Here is a 21,492-nt window from a genome sequence, read left to right on the forward strand (position 1 = left end):
TTAATACTTTTTTTTAATAACTGTTGGTGCGTTTGAAAATTGAAACAGATTTTTTTGTGACTTGGTTTTTAAAGTGGATGTAAATGCAAATTGTGCTGTATGTCTAGAGGGAAGAGGTAAATGCTTAGTTACTTTAAAGGATGAGAATTTTTGTGGTTAGCAGAATTTGTTTATGCGTGCCAAATGACTTGGGGTTGACAGAGTACCACAACTGCAGCTAGTCAGGCAAAACAGAATTCGAGTGTGAATATTCTAAGCCCTTCCCTTCAGGCATAGAAAACTGGTTTGTGCTCACCCTTGTCAGAATTTTCACATAAGCAAACATTATCACAGTGTAGTGAGTATCTGCAGTGGCACTGTGATGTTACAGTTTTTCTCTGAGAAGGTGACAGCAGTGAGAAGCAGCAGGGACAACCATCTCTCTCCATCAGTCAGTTTCAAAGGACTTGGCAGAAAGGATTGATTCTTCTACTTCTCAGATCTGGAAAAGGAGGTCAAGCTGTAATGGCTTGGACAGAAATGGCTTATGTACATCTTGTGTCAGACCGTCTGGTAGAACCCTTTATACAACTGGAAAATACCAGTTCAGGGGAAGCAGAATGCTTTGCAGAAGCATGTTGCATGTGATGAAAAATGAGTTCACATGAAAGTGGTTTTGAGAACAATTTAGTTTTATATTTCCAAATTGCTTTATTTCAGTTTCAGTATGAATTTAATAAATTTAATAAAGACAGGGACACAATTTTTTATTTTATTTTTGTAGAATTCAACTTTATTGAATAAAATTGAAAGGTTTTAGGGCCTGGTTTCTTTGGTTTGGGTTTTTTGAAGATTGGGTTAATTTTTTTTGAAGTTTCTCATAAACTCAAACTAAAATATTTTGATTTATTTTCCAGAGGAAAAACATTCACAGTTGTGAAAGGAGCCTTAAAATAAACAAACAAATAAGTAGTACAGCTCTGCTGTTAAGTTCCAGTATCACATTCACTGTTCCTCCCCTGATTCTTCTTTGCTGTGGGAAGACAATAATTTATATCAGCTGTTTTTCTTGCAATCTTGTGTTTTTCCCAATGCAACTTGTAAATCAAAAAGGGTAGAACTGGGGCTCTGCTGCCCTTGTTCTCTGGAACCCTTTTCTGCCCCACTAAGTGCTTGTAGCATTCGGCAGGGTAACAGCTATTCTCCCCTCAGTGACCAGAGTGCAGATCTGAGTAAGGCTAGGTGAGAATGAGAATAAATCTTACATAATCTTACAGCTCAGCTCAAGGTCTGTCTGAGTAGTTCTTGCCCTGTGCTGAGTGCAAAGTTGTTTCTTGTTTAGCAGAGATGAAAGTGCTAAGAATCAATCTGTGTACCTGTTAGTTCATGTTGCTTTAAAACAAGAGAGCCTTCTGACTATCCTGACTGTCTACTGATAAAAAGGATGTTCAGTTTTGCAATAATTATTTTTAGGCAGTGCATCTTACTCCTTCTTTCTCCACATTTGTCCCTCAATGTGAATTATCAGCTTTTAGATGCCTTGTACTCTTGCAACTTGGTTCCTGACAGCTGCTGCTTTGAGAAAGGTCAAGGAGGGCAAACACAACTTCACTTTTAACACAGTGTTGGATTATTCTTTTTTAAAATAAATTTATTTTTTGCAGTATCTAATAAAAAAGACTGAACAAAGTCAATGAGTTGCATGATTTAAAACTTCAGGCATGGTAGGAGAGAGCTTCTTGTTGGGAGTTTGGAAGAAGTGCGAGTGGGACTTTTTCCTTACAATTAATAGTATCTAGAGAAAACTAAAATTACTGCAAAAGCTTAACGTGTTTTGATAAGGCTGTGTATTCTACTCATACATGGATATATCACAGTCACAGATGTGGAGAGCACAGAGAGATGCACATTTTTAGAGTGCCAGAACATTTTTCTTTCTCCTTATCCAGATTTTGCATTTTTATTTTTCATTTTACTTTCTTTCCAGATAAATCTGGTGTTTTAATTGTGAAGATCTTAGAAATATTTGAGGAGTGCACAATACAAGTTGCCCTCTGCCAGCAGCTGGAACAGTCTCCTGCTGCTCTTTCACCCGAAGATGCTCTCATCAATGCAGAGGAACCAATACTTAAAGTCCTCTTCACAAGAGAGACAGCAGCTCACCTGAAGAGCAGACCACAGGATGTCATCCACATCTATCCCCCATGGTGAGTAAGAAGGGGCCACACTTGCTGTAGCAGTGCAGAACAAAGTGGGGTCAGTAGAGTGCTGGCTGCACAGTTGTAGGAAAAAAACCTTGGGGGGTAATGGGAGAGCAGGGCATTCTTGTGGTCATCTGTCTCTGGCTGCTTGAGAGACTTTGACAGATACCTTCAAGGCAGCTCAGATAACAACTATATGTGTATCATGATGCCTCTAGTGTTGCTCAGGGCTTCAGTTGTGTTTTCACTTAATATTTTCATGTTTAGAGCACTAGAAAGGCCTGAGCAATGTCTTATCAATGATAAGGCCAATAAAGTGCATACTTTTTGGTAGCAAAGTAGTTCAGGAATGTTCATCTGTTGTTGTGAGCATGGGTATAATATTTCAGTGGAAAAGTCTCTGTTAACTGTATAGCATTCAGTCCTCAGTTCCCAGAGTTCCTTTTCAGCACAACCCTTTCTGGAACTCTTTAAAATGTTTGGTCTACACTTTGGACCACTTTATTTTCTGAAATGGTTTATTTACCTGAATTTTAAGGGGTAGCAAAAAATTATGAGATTTCTAGTAAAGCAGCTAGTTGGTCGTGGCTGTAGGTTGGAAGGACTACTTTTCATAAAAATTTAGGGGAACTTTGAACTTCTCTCTTCACTACCATCCACCCAAATTATAAAAGAGGAAATACTTTTCTTACGTATTTCAGCATTCATTACCTGAGTTTTAGCCTCCAGCTGCCTCTTATGTTTGACCATATCCTTTTGCAAAATACTTTTTCCTGTTTTGCGAAGGTCTCTATCTGGTTTTTATCTTCATTGATGGCTGCAAATCTTTTCTGAGTTCCCCAATTTGTAATCTTTTGCTTCTGAAATGTTTTTAACTCTTTTTTGGAAGAAATTCAAAAACTATGGGAAGATATTTTATTTGGGGTTTATTATGGCTATTGATACAGCTATTGATAGTTTAGATGTAAATAGATTGGTAACAAAGGGAAAATTAAATTCTATAATAATTAAATCCTAGTCTGATATGATTCTGGTTCACTGCCTTTTTTTGTTCTCATTCATCTTTTCCTTCACAAGCTTTTCTTCATGCTTTACATTTGGTTTTGTTTGCCTGTTTTCTTCTTGTTTCTCTCCCCTACAAGCTTAGTTCCGTTTTTCTCTTCAGGTTTCCTCTGTTTTTAAACCATGAGGTTTTGCATTTATGCAGCTATATCCATCTGTGTAGACCTTAACCTACATGAAGATTTTTGTCTTCAAACTAGAAAAACTGTTTTAATTAGGATTTGATTCAACTTTTCTCTTTTTTCCCTCCTTTTTTCTTTTCCTGAGCTGTTACTGTAGAATGCTTAGCATGTGTAAGTCTCAGACTGCTAGAGCTTGTTTCATGTCTGCTCTGGGAAAATGTAAATCTGCACTGATACGATCCTTTCCAGACTAGAGGCATCTGCAACTGTACTAGTGTAGTCTTCTCATTTGTTTAAATTTTAAGATGTTCTGGACACAAAGCTCATTCCTGTATGTATGTAAACTGAGATTTCTTAAGAAAGCTTCCTAGCTGTCTGTCTGTCTGTCTGTCTTCCCAGAAAATCTGCCTTTAATTGCTGTTTTTTAATATATATATATATATATATATATATTAGTAGGATGTGCTTTTCATGTAAGCAAAAGGTTATTTCATAAAACCATAATGTTTGGACAGAGGATACATTAGCATTGTCACAGTTGCTTTCCTTACCTATATGTCTCTTTTCTTACCTATATGCACTTCATAAATACATCAATTAATTATACTAAAACTGCATTATACCTCATCTCTAGTCCTATTTTCTATCTTTTTGAAATTATCTTAATGTCAGTTGTCTCTTTGTTTACTCAACCAACTTCAAAAGAAATTGGGCTGGATACTGTTAAACTACTGGAGGCAGGGAGAGGAGAGAATGAGGGATGTTTTTGTTTTAGATTATAATTTGGCACTTTTAGTTTACATTAATTGGAAATTGGGCTTGTATACTTAGTGGAAGTTTCCTCTATCACGGTTCCAAGCTTCTATTCTCTTCAACTCTTACTTGAGAGCTCTGAATGCTGAAATGTAGTTCTTGTTACTCTGTATTGAATTTGTACTTCTGTTGTTAAAAACAAATGCTGTTTCTGTTGAAACGCTTGTCTGTCAATTCAAATGTGTGACTAGTGAAGAAACAAATTAACTAAATCTCATCCACATGGTGAAATAAGCATATTTATGTATCTTATAAACATCTTATGTATCTTATTAATATCAGTCTGAAGCAAAAGGGACCAAAATAAAAGTAGATGCAAGGGGATGCAGTCCTTGAATTACCTGTGTGGTTTTGGGATACATAACACACTGTACATTGTTGTCCTGTATTTTGAGACAGTTATATGGCAATACAGAATGGGATGAGATGGGGTGTTTTGTTAGTGGCTTGCTTCTGGTGCTCTAAGTGTCCTGAGAGCAAAATTTCCCGTTACCTTTGAAATAAAACCCCAGAATTACATAGTGACTTTGCTTTTTTGCTCCCTAACCAGGCAACCAGGTAAGCAAGATGTAGACGCACAGGCTGCTGGCTCCTGGAGGTGATTATTCATGTCAAAAATGGAACACATAATTTTGGAGCCTTTGTAAAATTAGGCTTTGATTTTGTAACTGAACTTGTATGTACTGTGAATTCAGTGCATAACTTGGTATGTGAAACATCTCCAGCAGTAGACTTGCATTAAGTACTTTAGGAAGCAGTGTTTAGAGAAGTGCTGATATGCTTCTTGGTGTTTGTTTGCATGGAGAATCCCATGAAACTTCAGCATTGCAGTATAAGCAATTTAATTTCAAAAGTAAAATATTGACAGGGGACTGGTTGTAAGAATCTTACCACTGGACATTGCTCATGAGAATGGTCCCACTGGATTTCAGAGGAACTTTGTGTCAAGGCAAGAATTACCAGGACTGAGCCCAGATTTCTTTGTAACTAGATATTTTCTTCGAGTCCAGTGTCTTAAGGTACATATTTACAATCTTAAAAGCAAGGGATTTGATGTGAGAATTGTCACTTGCTATATGGAAAACAACCCCCATAAACAGATTAAAGCTTTCAAACCAGCATGTGTGGTGGAGGACAGAGCTCAGCTGCCTGGCCACTGAGACATCTGACAGGAGCCTGCTCTGATCTTGTGGCTATATGGAAGTATTATTGCAGTGTTGTATCTAAATAAGGCCTATTAGCTTGGACACATCACATGAAAACGACTGTGTGTTTTGGGCTGGAGCTGGTTTCTGTCTGGCCAGCTGGGAACAAAACAGGCAAAAGAACTCAGCCCTGCCTGTCCCTGCCTGTGTAGGCTTGCCTTTGGTTTTCTTTGCAGTACCTGAGCAACTTCTTGGATTAAGATTTTAAATGAACACCTCATATATTTTTACAAACTGAATCTGAATCATTAAGTGTTTTTAACACCTGGAAAAAAGTTTATTACTGAGTTTAATTAAATTGATTACTAAGTCTTTATTCACTTTGCAGAAATACATGTCCAGCAAAAAGTAAAGATTGCCTGCAAAGACGTGAGAGAGTGGAAACAAAGGCTTCCACTCTTCCACTGGTGGTGATTTTATGGTTTCAACTTACCTGGGTTTTTTCTGTTTTTTTCATTGTAAAAAATATAGAAATAATTTAGCATACCTAACAGAAAGTAATACGAGTTGGTATTTTTAGAGATTCCAGGATTCATTTGACTGCTGGCACTGCAAGGGTTGGGGATGACAGTTTGCTTTAGATACTCCTGTCTTCTGCTCATAGATATGCCTACTAGTTGATATTCAAGATAAATTGACCTGAAGAAAATGGTCCTGATTATAATTCTTTCCCTTGCCAGTAAGTTTAACAGCTTTGAAATGTTTTTCATGTATTTCTGAAGTTAAACTACTAAAAGTATGTGATATTAATAGAGTTCTTGGCAATAGCAGTATAAACCACAGATCACGTTTGATTTGGACAGGCTCAGAGATCGATCCATACCTATTGAATGTGAGTGTCTGATATGAAGCCTCTAGTTTGGGAGGTTCATGTGGTGCTAATTACTGGGGGCAGGGGCAACACGAAGGGGACATAACCACTCTGTTCTGTTCTTAAACTGCCTGAAAACACTGTAGAAAACAAGATCCTTGGCTGGTTAGCCGTTATTCCCCATGCAACTTCTCTGAGACAGTTTATTTTAGGAACTTGGTATGGCAAGTACATAAAACACTTAAATCTGTGACATCAACAAGCAACTTCAAAGTCGTTCTTTAGTTTCTCTTAACCTGTGAAACCACGGGGAGTCATAATTACTCAACTTTGAGTGTTCCAGTGCCTGGAGAAAGTGTTTAATGTGGACTTCTCATTTCTGTTTGCATAATGCTAAATTTAGTCTCTCCTCAGTGAAGGAGTTTTAAAAGAGTTTGAATTATTTACTGCCAAGAAGAACAACTCATACAAAACATTGCTGCAGATCAGCTGATGTACAGGGGTGAAATCTTGTATCTTAAATCCTTTAAAGTAGGCCAGTGGTGGAAGATGCTGTAGAAATGTGCAGGCAAGCTCTGAAGAAATTTATGTACAAGAAGCAATCTGGTTTTGTGGATTCAGGTAGTATTCTACTTTAGAATTATCCTGGGTATGCTGTAGGCTGTTTTGTTGACTCAACAACAAAATGATAAATGGTTATGTTAGTGTGATTTTTGCATTGTCTTACCTAACACGCTGTCTTACATCATCCGGGTGAGAAAAACAGGAGCAACACAGGGAGCTAACATGAAATAGGTGGTTTGAGCTAGTATGGCTCATGTTAAAGACTGTTTGTCTCCATTAGATGAAGGAAGAGACTTTTCTTGCTGTTGATCTCACCAGGCAAGGGAAACATTTAAGAACATTTACAGAGTAGCTCTCTAGCACAAGAAAGATCCTGTGAAAGCAGGATCTAGGCTTTCATGTATTAATGAAATACAGAAATGATCTGCTGCTCTATGAAGAAAGCATCTATATCCTTCTATATTTTCTCAAATTAAGGAAAGGCATGTATAGAACATCTTTTACATACATTCAGTTTCTCTGGTTACTTTACAGAGCGGCGGCTTCTTTGAATGCTTTATAGATCAGTTTTGTCCAACTGATCAATGTTCACCATCTTCCTCTGATGAAATCTGGGCACTTTATATATACACACATATAAATATTCAAATGGATGGAAAATGCAGAGAGGGAGGAGATCACCAGTCAGATCCCTCTCATTGGAAAGATGTTGGCTCTGCCTTAACATCTTCAAAGAAAGAATGTAACAATAGCAGAGTGGGAGAACCCTGATAAGAGGGACAAGGCTCAGAAGATAAAATTCTACAAAACTTCAGAGCTGTAAAGCCAGTGTGGGCACTATTTCTAAAGTACATATAGGAATGGCCTTGGAGCCAAAGATCAGATCATATCATCTGCTTGGAATTGGTTCTCAGAGATCATGCAGTTGTGAAAATTGAAGTTCCTTTCAGAAGCAACTGAAGCAGCAGCAGGTTTTTTGCAAGATTTTGTTTTGTATTGTTAAGATATATTTTTTCTAGTGCAATCTCTTCAAAAGAGGTGATTTGTCTTTTGAGAACAGAAATACACATACTTTCTATGAACTGAAAGTGGCCCCTAGCAAGCTTTTAATATCGTTTCTTCAATGCTTCTTTTGCTTTGTCTTTTCTTGACATAGTAGTGCTTAGGATTTTTCTCCTTTTTTCTTTCAAAAAATAGATTATTTTTCTTTTGTCCATCTTCTCATGGAAAGGGAGAAAATTTTATCTGTAGAGCTCCTCAGGTATATGCTATTTTATATCTCTAGAAGTGAAGAGATTAAGCAATTAATGTTATTTGAATTTGTTTACTTTGCATGTAGAAAATCAAAACAACACGATTTCTTAGTAATCTAATCAATGAATAGTGGTGTTCCTTCATAGGTGGATGACATAATTGGAAAAATGCAGAATTACAGAGCTTTCATTCCAAGAGGAGAATAAGTCATTTATGTAATTTCTGTGATCTTCCACAACCACCTGAAGCAACAGATATCTGGTATTTTGGATGTGGGCTATGTCTAATAAACACAGTAACACGATCACAGTTTTACAGTGAGACTGACATGCTTATTTTTATATGTGTGGCATGGATAGACTCATTATACAAATGCCATATAGAAAATATGAGTACCCTGAAAAACAAAGATGAAAAACTGCTCTCTATAAAAGGGGTTTCCATGGAGAAAAGAATGGAAACACAGGAAGACGGGAGCCTCAAGATAGTAGATACAGAGTTCTGTAGAAGATTAAAACTGGATTTTTAAACACGACTGCCTGTCTCGGGACTAATAGCTGATGGTATCTTGACATGCTGAAAAAGGGGAATTTCCACTGTATTGTACCAATGAGGTGCGGGGGTTTGTTGATACATTTGTTTGCTTTCGGCCAAATCAGAGGGGTCAGAAGCGAGCAGTGTGTTTGCAAAGCAGCAGCTTGGTTTTCAGATCAAGGTTGAAATGTGTTGTTGCCAGCACAGGAGCCTCCATCAGGGTAGAATACCTCTGGTCTCCCTGACCAGATGTGTGTCTGAACTGGGCACATCCAGTCAGTTGTTGTGCTCCTGACCCACACCCCCACAGCCTGCACAGAATTGCTCTTTGTGAACACACTGAGAACAACACACAGCACTGCATGTTGTTCTCAGGAGATATTCTGTGCTCTGGAGGGAGTCTCCACCAGGATGACTTTTTCCAATGCAGGCTTGTAAGAATAAAGGCGTTGTCGAAAAGAGGCAGGGGATGTGAACAACCTGGTTTATGCTTGTGTGTTTTTCTACATTTCTCCTAAATAATAGATACCATCCAGCTTAGATCCTACTGGCATAACTGTGGTGTCCAGTTAATGGGAAAAATCTAAAGCACCTCACTGTGGTGCTTCCATGTTGAGAAAGTAGCATGCATTTAAGTCCACAGCTTTTAGCAACAGAATAGGAAAATTGTTTCTAAACATCTATTCCTTACAGTCAGTGATGTTGTTTATGTCTGAAAAAATACTGGAAAAAATATTCAGTGAGAATGAAAATGTCTTCTCCTAATATTCACGAAATAATCTTATCCTGAAAAATCTAATAATGTTTTGTTTTGTTTTGTTTTTTAATGAAAGGTCTGTACTTGAAACTTTCCAGCTTTTATAAGTGAGGAAATTCCAAGCATTTTGTAGTGACAGATACTGTTAGTGGGTAGTTGTCCACTGACGTCAAAAACAGAGGATGGTGAACAGCTTTGTTCAAGTCAACGAAAAATGTACCGTCTTGGATAAACTCTGTGTTAGCAACAGAGCTATCAATGATATACGAGCAGCTTCACATGAGTTCCCATGTGTATTCAATCCAATGCTAAATTCCAGATCTTGTTTAATGAGCAACTGATGGAGCCAAGACCTGGCACTGCAGTCTGCTTTATCCAGTCATGAAGGAAAAACAGGCTAAATAAGTTCAGATGAACAAGTTCAGAATTACTGCAGGGTTATTAAAAAGTTGTGATTTGTATTCCTCTGCTAATGTTTATGACTAACAGATTTGGGACGTGTAAAACAATACTTAATTTGTAAAAAGACTATTGCCAAAATTCCTTCAGTAGTTTAACCACTGAAGAGCAAGTTTTGACTTTGTGAATGGGTTTCTTCAAATGTTTAAGATTGTTGATAACCAGCTAATCTTTTTTAAAAAAGAAAATCTACATTTTGAAAAATTATGGTTTCTGCTTGTTGGATTACTGTTCAGCACTTTCACTTTGTGAAATAAAATGTATTTCCATAGCTCACTGTGGAGAGGCAATTTTCAGGACAAGTGCCATTCTTTTTATTTATCAAGTGTGATTTGGTACTGTAATGGTAGATGTGAATTTAGAGTAAGATTTTTCCGTGCAGTTCTGTGCGCGGATAGTTTGGGGTTTGAATACGCTGGATATTTTCTGGATATACGCTAGGTTTTTGTGCTAAGGATGCTCGTGTCCCCAGGCAATTTTGTGTGGGCAAAGAGATGGATAAAGTGTGAGTTTGCCAAATTATCCTGTGTGATCATTCCCTACAATACACCATAATATCAAGGTATGCTTTGTCAGATTCCTTCTCCTGAATGTCATATTTAAGTGTAGGTAAGCAACAGTTAATTACTGTACTCCTAGCAGAAATAGTAATTAAAGCCCCAAGTATTTCAAAAGGGGAATGTTGCTTTCAAATTTTTGAAAGATTTGGAATGTTGCTACCCAAAATACAGTATTTAAAACATCTCAGCTATCCTGTGGGGGGGAGCATGGGAGGAGGGCAAGGGGGAGAGCAAATTTTACTGTTACTTCTACCAGGCAGATTACTTCTCTTTCAGTAAAAGCTCATGGAAAAAGAACACCCATGATTTTATGTATTTTTGGCAGAAGAATGTACTTTGGTACATGAAACAGTTCAGCTGTGAAACATTCAGTGTAGCCTTTTGTATGTTTGATGAAGCTTCTTTTCCTAGCAGTCTTCTGAGTCAACATTCACTGTGCAGATTGCAATGTATTCTCCCTGACTGGTAGGCTTCTTTGACAGTGTCCTGAGATGTCTTGAAAAAGTACTCCTCTAGTTACTGCCCCAGTACAGCCTTCTGGAACAGCAAGTTTCTCCAATCAGAAGTATGGGAACAATATTTAGAGCACTAGAAGTCCTGCAACAACCACTGATTTTACCTTTGGGGGATTTGTGTTTGGAAAGCCAAATAACTGATGTCGCTCCAAAAAAAAAATCATTACTTGGCAGTATGTGGGAAAGGGGGAGGTTGTTGTGTGTATGGGGATTTTTTTGTTTGTTTTGGTGGATTTTTGCTCTTTCTTTAACCTCTTTGGACTTCTGAAACATTACCTGTTTTCTTTCTCTCTCTGCTTGGTAAAAGAGTTAAAAATAAAGAAGCCTAGTGGACATTTCTGTGGATGTTTTTTGTTCTGACAGTTATCTTCCCCTTTTCTAAGTCTGGGTTTTTTGTTTTTGTCAATAAGAAGCGCGTGTTTGCTGTTGAGCAGATCATGATGGTTGACTTGTGCATGGTCTTCCTGGGAGTCAGTGTCCGTAGTCAGTCCAAGGTCCTTGGCTGTCATAAAAAACAGGGCTGCATGTCCACCTTGACACTGCTGCTGTTCACAGCACGTCTGTTAGTGCAAACCCAAGTCTGTCAGCATCTCCTGCTAATCCCTTGAAATGTGAACTGGGGCTGTGAAGAAATATCCTGAGGTAGTCTGAGGTATTGTTGGGACAGACACTGAGGAGCATAGCTACTCCCAGAAAAAAACTGGCAGAATATTTACAGTGCTGCATGCACTCACTGAAAGCACTGAACTTGAGAGCACTTAAGGTTCAGTATAAAACCATAAATTACATTGATTGTATTTGTGTTTTCGTTTATCTTCCCAGCATGGCACAGCATGTCTGTCTTTTGTGTTTCCCAGAAACAAATTTCTCCTCCTAGCTGAGGTTCAGTTTTGAGAAACGTGGGCAATGCAACTATGTGAGATTTGTACATTGCATTTGTGCCTTAGCAAAATATTGCTTGTCTTCTAGTTCACTGAGCTTGTCATAAATATTAATTTAATAGGGCTGGTACTGTTTTATGCATTGTGAATGTACAGATTGAGGAAGAGATAAATTTTATTGATATAGGCTGTCACTGGAACTTACAGGGTTTGTAGGCTTAAAGGAGCTCAGATTTACAGTATATATGTATAATAATCTTTCTTCAGATTATTTGAAGACATTTTATACAATATAGGACTGTTCTTTATTATATTCCCAAGTATTTCTCTACCTTCCATCTCTCACACAAACCCAAATAAGTTGCCCAGTATTTTCTTTGTCTTTTTTCAGCCTCCTGTGGTTTACAGTTTGAGCAGTTCTGCATGAAGTGATTGTCTATTTTTGCTGGGAGGTATTTGACTCAAGGAGTTTGCTTTTCAATCTTGCTGTATAGCAGGGATCTGTTTTCTAGCTATACTCAAAAGCAAACCTATTTTAAAAACAAACTTCAATATACTATATGATCAGCTTCTAGAACAGTCCACCTAAGTGTTGAGAATTTCCTTTGGTTGTAGGTCATTTCAGATACAACTGCAATTTCTTGATTTTTGAGGACTGATGCTTACTTAGGAAGGAATGGGATCCTATTAGGTTTACTGGTTACCCTGAAGCTGCCCTAAACAAAGCTAGAGGAAAAAACAAGGGGGAGAAGTTATTTCCACAACCCAAATATAAATTATACCTTTTTTGGAGAGGAGGAGGGGGAAAGTTTTATGTCTGTTTATTTTTTAGATTAGACTACATATAAAAGTACTCTTTTCCTGTGTGTTCCAGTTAATTGGTTGGGATTCTTAACCTTTGATCATGAATCTTGTTCTTTTGCAAACTTTTACATATTGAAGACTGCCTTCCTAGCAGAGGTTTCAAATTTGGAAATACGTGTAATCTTGCATGCAAAGCCCTTCTCTACTTATTAAATCTGAACACCCATTTTCTTAATTAATATAGGTATTACTTGGGTTGCCGTGTTGATTTTTCTGAAGCTTTTTTTGGAGAGTACTTTGGTGTATTTTGGCTATGACTAAGTAAAGTCATTTCCCATCCAGAATATGCTCTGAATGTATTGATTAATATATTGGATTTGTTATTAGTTGTATTTTAACTGCTATCACAATGCTACTGCTTTATTAACTACACATGAACTGTGGATTGTTTGGAGGAAAATACTTCCCTGCAAGCTAGCAGGACAAAACACAGCATTTTAACCTATAGCTTCATCGGATGATGAGGTTATATGTTAAAATTCAGGTTAAAATGCATATACTGACGTTATAAGTTAAAACACATGTTAAAATGCATATACTGACGTTATAAGTATGTGGAAGGCAGGTAGTGCATGTGTTTTGTTGCCCCTTTCACTGAAACTGGGCACTAGGACAGTCCGGTGCTTGAGGGCAGGAGTCTGGAATGAGATGCCCTCAGGTCCAGGCATGGAGACAGCGACATTTGCCTCCCTTTAACTTCTGCTTTGACTTTCTCAGTTTCCTCAGCTGTTTAGGAAGGACAGGAGCAGTCCCTCTGGCGCTGCCCTGACTGGCCCATGCTGTACATGCGGTGCGGGGCGCGTTCCCTGTGTCGCCCCGCCGGTGCCGGGACTGCTGCGCCCCGCAAAGATCCAGTCACAGCCTTCCAAAACAAATCATTCTGAGTTATCAGGGTGGTTACAAAGGGAAAGCACCTTCCTAACCCGCATCTCCGCGGCGATTCCCGGGGCGGTGGGCGGCTGCCCGAGCCCCCGGGCGCAGGTCCGTGCCCTTCCCGGCGGCTGCGGAAGGTGGCAATGTTGTCAGCCCGGGAAAAGCTGATCTCACCGGGACAGCCGCAGCGCCTATTTGTCCACGGCTTTCCCTGGCGTCAAAGCTCCACGGCCGTGAAATAAGAGCCTGCAGCCGGGGGATTTGTTGGGGTTTGTGCGCCATCGCTTCTGCACAAGTTGCGATGCCTCGGTGCGCTCCCCGTGCTGGATGCGGGGATGCGCATGGGGCAGCACCGCGCTGCTCGCACAGCTGTCCCCCGCAAGGCTCCTCCGGGCTGCCTGCTCTGAACCTGCACCCCGACACCCATCCTCCACCCAGCAGAGCGAAACTGAGCTCTTCAAGCGAAGTTTCATTTCTGCAAAACACTTGTAAATGTTTCTGAAAGCCGGTGTCGTTTTCTGCCCACTCCCCCGGGATGTTTACAAACTTTGCTTTGAATTGAGCTTACCAGGGAGAAACAGAACTCCCCTGCATGCCACAGTCATGTTAGGAGCTACCTCCTGCCTATGACAGGCTCTTAACCTGTTGAAAGCTTAACAGACTTGTTCCAGGCTTTCTTTTCATATTTCAACAAACTCAGTGAATCTTTTTAACGTCTTGAAATGATTCTCTCAAAGACTTTTGTGTCTTGTGATTTTTAACATTTTTCCTGCCTAATGCTAATTCTTGGCCCTTGAAGGAAAGTACTTGGTTGATGTTATCCCGGTCCTTTCCTCTTGACTGTCTTGATGCTGCACTGGTAACTAAATCATTGATTTTAAATTATCATCAAACCTTTCAACATATTTAATCGCTGGGTTCACCTCTCATCCTGTGTTCCTTACCAAGCCTTTCTGACAAGATGTAATAGATTTAAACCATTTAGGAGGTCAGATGGGGAAAAAAAATTAAATATTCTCGGTGTACTTTACGGTAAGCAGAGAGCAAATAGGATGACATTGCTTTGTAATCCCTCACCTTCCTCCTTAACTTTATTTGCAACACAGATGACCATTTTCGTTGTACTTTGTGTCTAGTTACTTGTTTTTCATAAGATAGGAAGGCAGAGCTAAGGTAACTAATGCTGTACAACTTCTGAGACTGCAAAGTTGTTTGTGTGTATCCCCTTCCTAACTCATGTATTGGACATGCTGCTCCCTGCACTGAATAGGCACTGAAGGTCTCTAGAATTGCTTTGGTCTCTAATAAACAGAGATTGTTTGTTAGGTACCAAAATCTGTTGCTGTATGGATATTTTGCCTACCACCGCTCTTCACTTTACTGTACAAATGGCCCAGCAGTCCAGGAGAACTGTGGATGACTTCTTAGTTGTAAAAAAACGTAAAGGAAGACTTTCGGAAACTGGTTGGTATTTTGAGCAGTTAGTCTGGCAGAAACTGCTATATTCTGTCTCTCCAAATCAAATGACAAGCCAGTGAAAGTTTTCTGTTTTGCTGTGCTGTGTAGGAGAATTTTCAGTTTCAAAATTGAAACTGGAAAAAATAATCTCCAACTCCAAAGAGGAGAATTTAAGATACGGTGGGTTGTTACCACTGTAATTTTTGTGATTATTTCTTTTTGTAGTAATAGTCTTATTCCTTTAAGAATAAAGTGAAATATTTCACCTTGGAACTTTCTTTAAACACTGCTGAGTAATGCAGTCTCACACTGTTGTAATAATAATTTGTCTGAAGAAAAGGCTTTGTGATCATAAAATTTCACGTTAAAGGAAGTAGCTGCTACGCACAGTATAAAGCATGGAAATGAACATTTAGAATTTTGTTTTCAAACTAAAGGAAAAGAAAATACTTCTCTGTGATTTCAGAGTATGGTTAACAAGCCCTCATAGCTATTAGGAGCCTAAAATGGTAAATACCTTAGTAACAAAATTATATTAATAAACCTAACATCAAAATGACTCTACAAAGTTATGCGCATATGGTTCCATTTTACACGACAAAACAAGTTTTCTGAAGTCCATTTGCCTAAAACAAAGGTTTTAATGGAACAACATAGTGATTTAACCTCATCTCTGCTTATCCTTTTTTTTTTAATGTAAATATGAATGCCAAGACAATTAACTGGGTAATTTGCCCAGGCAGATAGAGCTGAAGTTCTGTAGATAGGCCCTGCTTTAAGGGCAAGTTGGCGTGCTGTCTCCTGCTCAAGTGCATATCGACCTTCAAAGTGTCTTAGCGCGAGGGATAGTTCACCCTCAGGAAGTTTAGTTTAGATAAGTATCTGAACTTTTTTGGGTACCGAAATCTGGAATGCAGCAGCAAAATCTGATGAGCATGGGCTCTCATATCTGAGTCAGCTATGGGGCTGGATCCACTCCTGTTTTTCAGCATTTCCACTGCCAGGCCCTGCCAGAAGCAGAAATCAGAGATGTGTGAGAATAAAAAGGGAGAAGAGCAAGGGAGCATACCTCAAAAAAGTATGAGCAGGCTGCACAACAGAGTTTGTGTAGGTTGTGTGCAAAGGTGAGGAGCTGTGAAGAAACTCACACCTTCTCCCACAGCGGCCTTCCAAAACCTCAGGGTGAGTTTGGTTCTCAGGAGGCTCTTGGCTTAGCCCTCTGTGGGTGGGGCTGTGCCCCAATAGTGCCTGGAGTCTGGGCTGTTTCCCTTGCCAGATGCAAAAGTGAACCTGTGAAATCAGAGTGGGTTTTTTCCCCCTGCTTCTGATGCTTTGCAATTAACAGTATTTCAGGTGTCATAGGGCACACTGATATCAATTGAAATTTTAGACTTGGAGAAAAACTATCCACTCGAATGGAGATCTAAGCAAGAAAGATATGGAAAAGTAACCAGGAAAAGAGAGCTGATATGTTTCTCTTAGTGATCTCTGGGTTTTACCCATTTTTCTGTTCTTTTTTCCTCTGTAACCATTGTTTTCTAAACTTTTTACTCATGAATTAAATCCTTATCTGGAAGTTAAAGAGAGTGGCCTCTCCCTCTAGAACTCAAGTGAACTGCTGTGGTTCTGCCACAGCAAATATGTCACTTTATGTAGGTTTTTTGCTGAAAACGAATCTTTTAAGTATTTGTAGTCTTCTGAGGCTGAATTTCCAATCTAGTGTCCATTTCATCTGTGGAGATTAAAGCACTTGCCAGATTTTGGCAGGAGAAAGTTGCCATGACTGAATGGCAATGCGTGCCCAGGACAAGGCTTATGAATCACAGGTTGGTGAAGCCGCCTCCTGGAAACACACCTGAAGCTTAATTCTGTGTACCACGCAGAGAAGGAAGTTCTTGCTGTGACTTTGTTCATGCTTTTGGCATCCCAGTGTTATTTCTGGTGATAAAAAAATAATAGAATGAATAAGCAGCTAAAACACAAGAGAAGAGAATGAATTTAATCTTCAGGGAAGGTGAGAACACACCCCAGTTCTCATCACTTCTGTGTGCCATGCCTATTCTAATCTCCATCCAAACTTCAATACTAGGGATTAAATTGTCTATCATTTTTAAAAGTTCATCTTTCAGAAGTTCTGAAGTCTACTTTTCAGAAGTGACCTGGTATTGATTTGCACATATTTACATTTTGATAATATGAAATCTAAAAGAAATGATCGCAAGAAAGAAAAAAAGGGAAAATTTTAAAATCCCTAATGTGTAGCTGAAAAAACCTCTGTGTATATCTAGCTTTACATGCAGTAGGGAATAAAAAATAGAAAATGGAGAAAAATGTCAAGCACCATAAAGTGCTCTTCAATGGTTACAGGCCACCTTAGCTTGGCTTAATTTCAGAAGGTACTAAGGACATATTTCACTTTCTTTGCTCTTAAGCTTAGGAAATTGGTCAGTTCCACTGAGCCACTACTTTTTTTAGGTAATATAATATTTTTCCTAGATTTCTTCTTACTTCTGTTTTTTAGTATTGGAAATGTCTTGTGCTTTTTTCTCACTTCATTGCAAAATACAAAAAAAAAAAAAAAGGTATTATTTTTAATATTCATGTATAATGATGGCTGGCTGTTGACATTTGTGAACTTCAGTTACAGTTTTTAGGTGTATATATTAAAGTGCATATCAGCTGGTTTTTCAGCTGGCTGATGATTTTTCAGGGCCCTATCAAGTTTCGTAAAATAAAATTAATGAGTCTCATTGTCAACTGTCTGAACAATACTGATTTGTTGGTCACTGGAATATGCCTGACCTCTGGAGAAGAGAGCAAGAAAGATGGTTTGGGTTTTTCTAGCTGGTCAGATGTGGCCAGCTGGTATAACAAAGGCAAGAACACTTGGAGAATGTCCTTACTAGGGAAGCAGTGTGTTTACTTAGCCTGTGGTTCTTCAGGGAGCAGGTTTCCCTGAAAAGGTTGTAGGTGGCATGAGGTTGGTCAGAGGGCAGACACTTGTTTGACCTTTTAGTAACAAGTCCTTACACTAGAAGAAAACCCAAACATGTTTTTGTTTCTTAAATTGCCTCAAATGGAGCCAGAAGTTGAGGAACAGGGACTGAGAGATGCCCTGCAAGTTTTGGACTCATCTGGATCTTCATGTGTAGAACTGCAGCTGCACACACAGTATAACCCTAACAGCTGATTAATTATGATGAATATTGAAAGTAATGCAACTGTCTTGCTTAGTTTTTCCAGATCTTTATTTTTTTTCATTGTGGTCAGTCAACATTGAGAAATTCGTATTTATTATGTAAATATTTGGGTGAAAGTGATATATGTGAACACTTTAATACCACTAGTCATACGCCTTAGCTATTTAGGATGAGTTTTGACCTCCTTTGTATTCCCTGGAAAATGATGATTAAACTAACATCCGAACATTAAGGTTTTGGAGTGATGAAATTATGTATTTTACACTTCCTGTTAACAATTAGAGATGTGAAATGGAAAAATGCTTATTGAAGAGCTCTTTCTTTGCATCCTCTAGAAATGAAGGTATTTCCCTGCTTTCCCCTCCTCCATATTTCCTAGCCTACCATCCTGCTCCCATGGCATGGTGGAATTAGGATACTCTCAGTTTTTTCATGGACCTGGTAGCACCTACAGGCTTTTTTTTTTTTTTTTTTAAACGCTATCTTTGATACAGTGGTTGACTAAAATATGCAGAGGCTCTTTTTTTCCAGGCAAAACGTTTTATAGAATTTTTTTAATATATGTCCCAGAAATATCAGACTAAGTGGACTAAACACTATGGAAAGGAGTAAACTCAACTGGAGGGCTGCAACTCATCCTAGAATCTCTTTCATGTAGTTTTAGCTACCAGTTAGTTCAAGAGTAAAATAATAAATAATAAGTATAATAATAAGTAAAATAATAAGTAAAATAACAAAATAATAAAATAATGTTATTTAATAATGTATTCTCATAACTGAAATTAGAGAGGCAAAGGATTGAAATCCCACTCTGATTTGTTAGAGAGTAGACACTGAATGAAGAAGGAAGGAAAGGGAGAAGATCCGTGTTGGATACAGGCTGCCTGCCCTGGTGTCATGTCATGTCTCTCGTGAATGCCTGAGCAGTGAAAAAACAACCCACCCCGCAGCAGCGTGTCCCTGTTTTCCTTGGCACCCTTCTGCCGCCTGCCTTCCAGTGAAGAAGTCAGAAGGAAAGGGAAAGAATGGCCAAAGTCAGCGCCTAAGCTGCTTTAAGCCCACGGGGGGCTGAAGTTTGTCCGAAGCACCGAGTCCTGTTTTAGGGGAATACACACACGGGATACAGGGATGGATGGCGATGGAGCGGCTCTGGCGCAGCGGGAGCCCCAGCATTGCCTTGTGCCAGGTGTGTTCTGGCTCAGGGTTTGCGGGGAGAGCAGGAAAATCCCGGGAGCGGGGCACGGGCCGGCGGCGGGACCAGCCCTGGACTTTCCGGAGGGGAGGAGGAGGAGGAGGAGGAGGAATGCTGCTGCCCTGACGTCAGGAGCTGCTCCTGGGAATGTTTTGCATTCCTCTTCCTGGCAGTGGTCAGGTGGCTTCCAGCAAGAAGAAGGAAGGAACAGCCGCTTCCAAAAAGAAAGAAAAAAAAAAAAAAAGGAAAAAAAAAAAAAAGGGGGGGGGGATGGTGTTGAGAGCGCGCGGAGGAAAAGAACACTTTATAATAAAAGTATTGTGGGGGAGGCACTTTTATTAAAAGCCAGATTGGGAATTGGAACCAGATGTTCTGCATTCGAAAGCTGCACGAATGTTAAACGCGTTTATTAATGACTGTGATGGCTGAGGTATTTGGCTGTCTGCCTCGCTTTAATCTCATTGCTCCGTATTAAAAAACAGTTGAGAAAAACATACTTTTTTTTTTTTTTTTTTTTTTTTTTTTTTTTTTTTTTTTTGTACCCGACTTTAGGCAGCTTCCTTTATACAAATATTCATTTTTAAAAAAAGACAGAATTTTTATGGGAGTATAGCCACATATATGAAAGCAAGAAACAATCAGGGAAATGTCAACATTTGTCTTGCTCTGTTAGTTTTAACATATATGTTGTGCTGAACATTATTGTCTCAAAATTTGGTTTCCTTCTTGATTTGTGGTTGTTGGATAACGCGCATGATGTAAGCTGGAGAGGTCAGAACATGCAATTATTGCTGTTCACAAAGTACTTCCTATTCCCTTAACTCTCCCTCTTTAAAGTCCCTGTCAAAGCCTGTGTTTAAAGCAAAACAAGAGTAGATTCTCAGTCCGAGGTGAGTAAAGGAGGAATTGCATTCACCACAGGCAGTGCCTGTGAAATAGCTGCTTTATATCCTTAGATGGACCCAAGTGTATGTTATATCTCCGTTTCAAGAGCAGTGTCTCTGCCTTGGCAGTGCTGCACATTTGGGAGTACCAAGCACCAAGAGCTTCCATGGGGACTTCTGGTTTGTGTCTCAGTGGGGATGAGGTACCTGACAGCATCATAGTCTGTACAGGCACAGGCAGATTTGGGGTATCCCCTAGACAAGCATGGATCCTCCTCCCATCCTTGGGCTCTGTTGTATGCACATCATAAGATTTTTCTGTTTGAAGCAAGGACTGTTGGAGAGAGAGACGGAACTGTGCCATGTGTCCCTTCAATTCACACGTGTGACAGTGCCCTGAACCTGTTCCTTCTTTATCCGCTTGAAAGGGGAAAAAAATCATTTTCTTTGTAAGCAGCCGGAACACACTCTTTACATGGTGGGGCATGGCTGCTTTGTATGAATTTCTACTTCCTCGGGCAGGGCACAGATCCTGTCAAGGGCTGGTGGAACTAAGCTGCCTCTGGATTAAGGCTGGGAGAGGCCATACCAATAAAACTGCACCAGAGAGACCTGCCCTTGTCCAGTATGATGGGATCTTTTTTCTTAATTCATCCTTTATTCTCCTGCTCACTGACACTGCACAAAGTTGTATTTGGGTGGAGTTACCAGGCTTGTTCACAGGCAGTGTATTTGGTGGTGTTGCAGGAAGCTGGTGGGATGGGGAACATTTGGTAGTTTTGGGGAAGTTTCCTTGAGCTCAGTGCCCGGGTCAGGTGAGGCCCATGAGCTCCCATCCATTTCCTGGTACCGACTGAAGTGAACAGCAGCTTCCTGCTACAGGGTGGATGCTCTGCTGAGGAATTTCCAGAAATGCTGAGAAGTGCTGACTCATAGCTTACGGCCTGTCTGGGCTGAGGGGAGGTTTTTCAAATCCTTGGCTGAAGCCAGCAAAAAATGTTGCTGTAATGTACTGTTTTATTTTTAGCAAGGGGGGAGGCTGTGTTGCTTAGGATGAAATGCTTGTGAGTGGTTTCAAAATGACAGACACTTTTAATTTTTTTTTCTTTTCTATTTTTAGAACTTGGAAAACAGGTTGTTTTGCTAAAATACAGACACTTCTCTGTTTCCCTAGTAAATGGGTTGTTGTAAAGGAGCCTTAAGGATTTCATGCAGGAAGACTTTTACCACCACTGCAGTTCAAAATGTCCTTCAGGGTAGGAAATACTGAAGTATTTGAGACTGAAACTCAGCTGGCACTTACT

The 21,492-nt window shown here is 39.4% G+C and overlaps 1 protein-coding gene across 5 annotated transcripts in view; it reads left to right on the top strand.

Annotated features, from left to right (window-relative positions):
• The window catches only part of SPIDR (scaffold protein involved in DNA repair), a 195,159-nt gene that overhangs the window by 72,084 nt on the left and 101,583 nt on the right, over positions 1–21,492 (top strand). For all 5 annotated transcript variants that reach the window (XM_083871162.1, XM_083871163.1, XM_083871161.1 and 2 more), the window contains one exon: positions 1,967–2,186. In XM_083871162.1, the coding sequence (XP_083727288.1) occupies positions 1,967–2,186 (220 nt within the window). The remainder of the gene's footprint in view (positions 1–1,966; positions 2,187–21,492) is intronic.

Source organism: Zosterops lateralis (assembly GCF_965231275.1).
Source record: "Zosterops lateralis genome assembly, chromosome: 1".
Taxonomy (NCBI): domain Eukaryota; kingdom Metazoa; phylum Chordata; class Aves; order Passeriformes; family Zosteropidae; genus Zosterops; species Zosterops lateralis.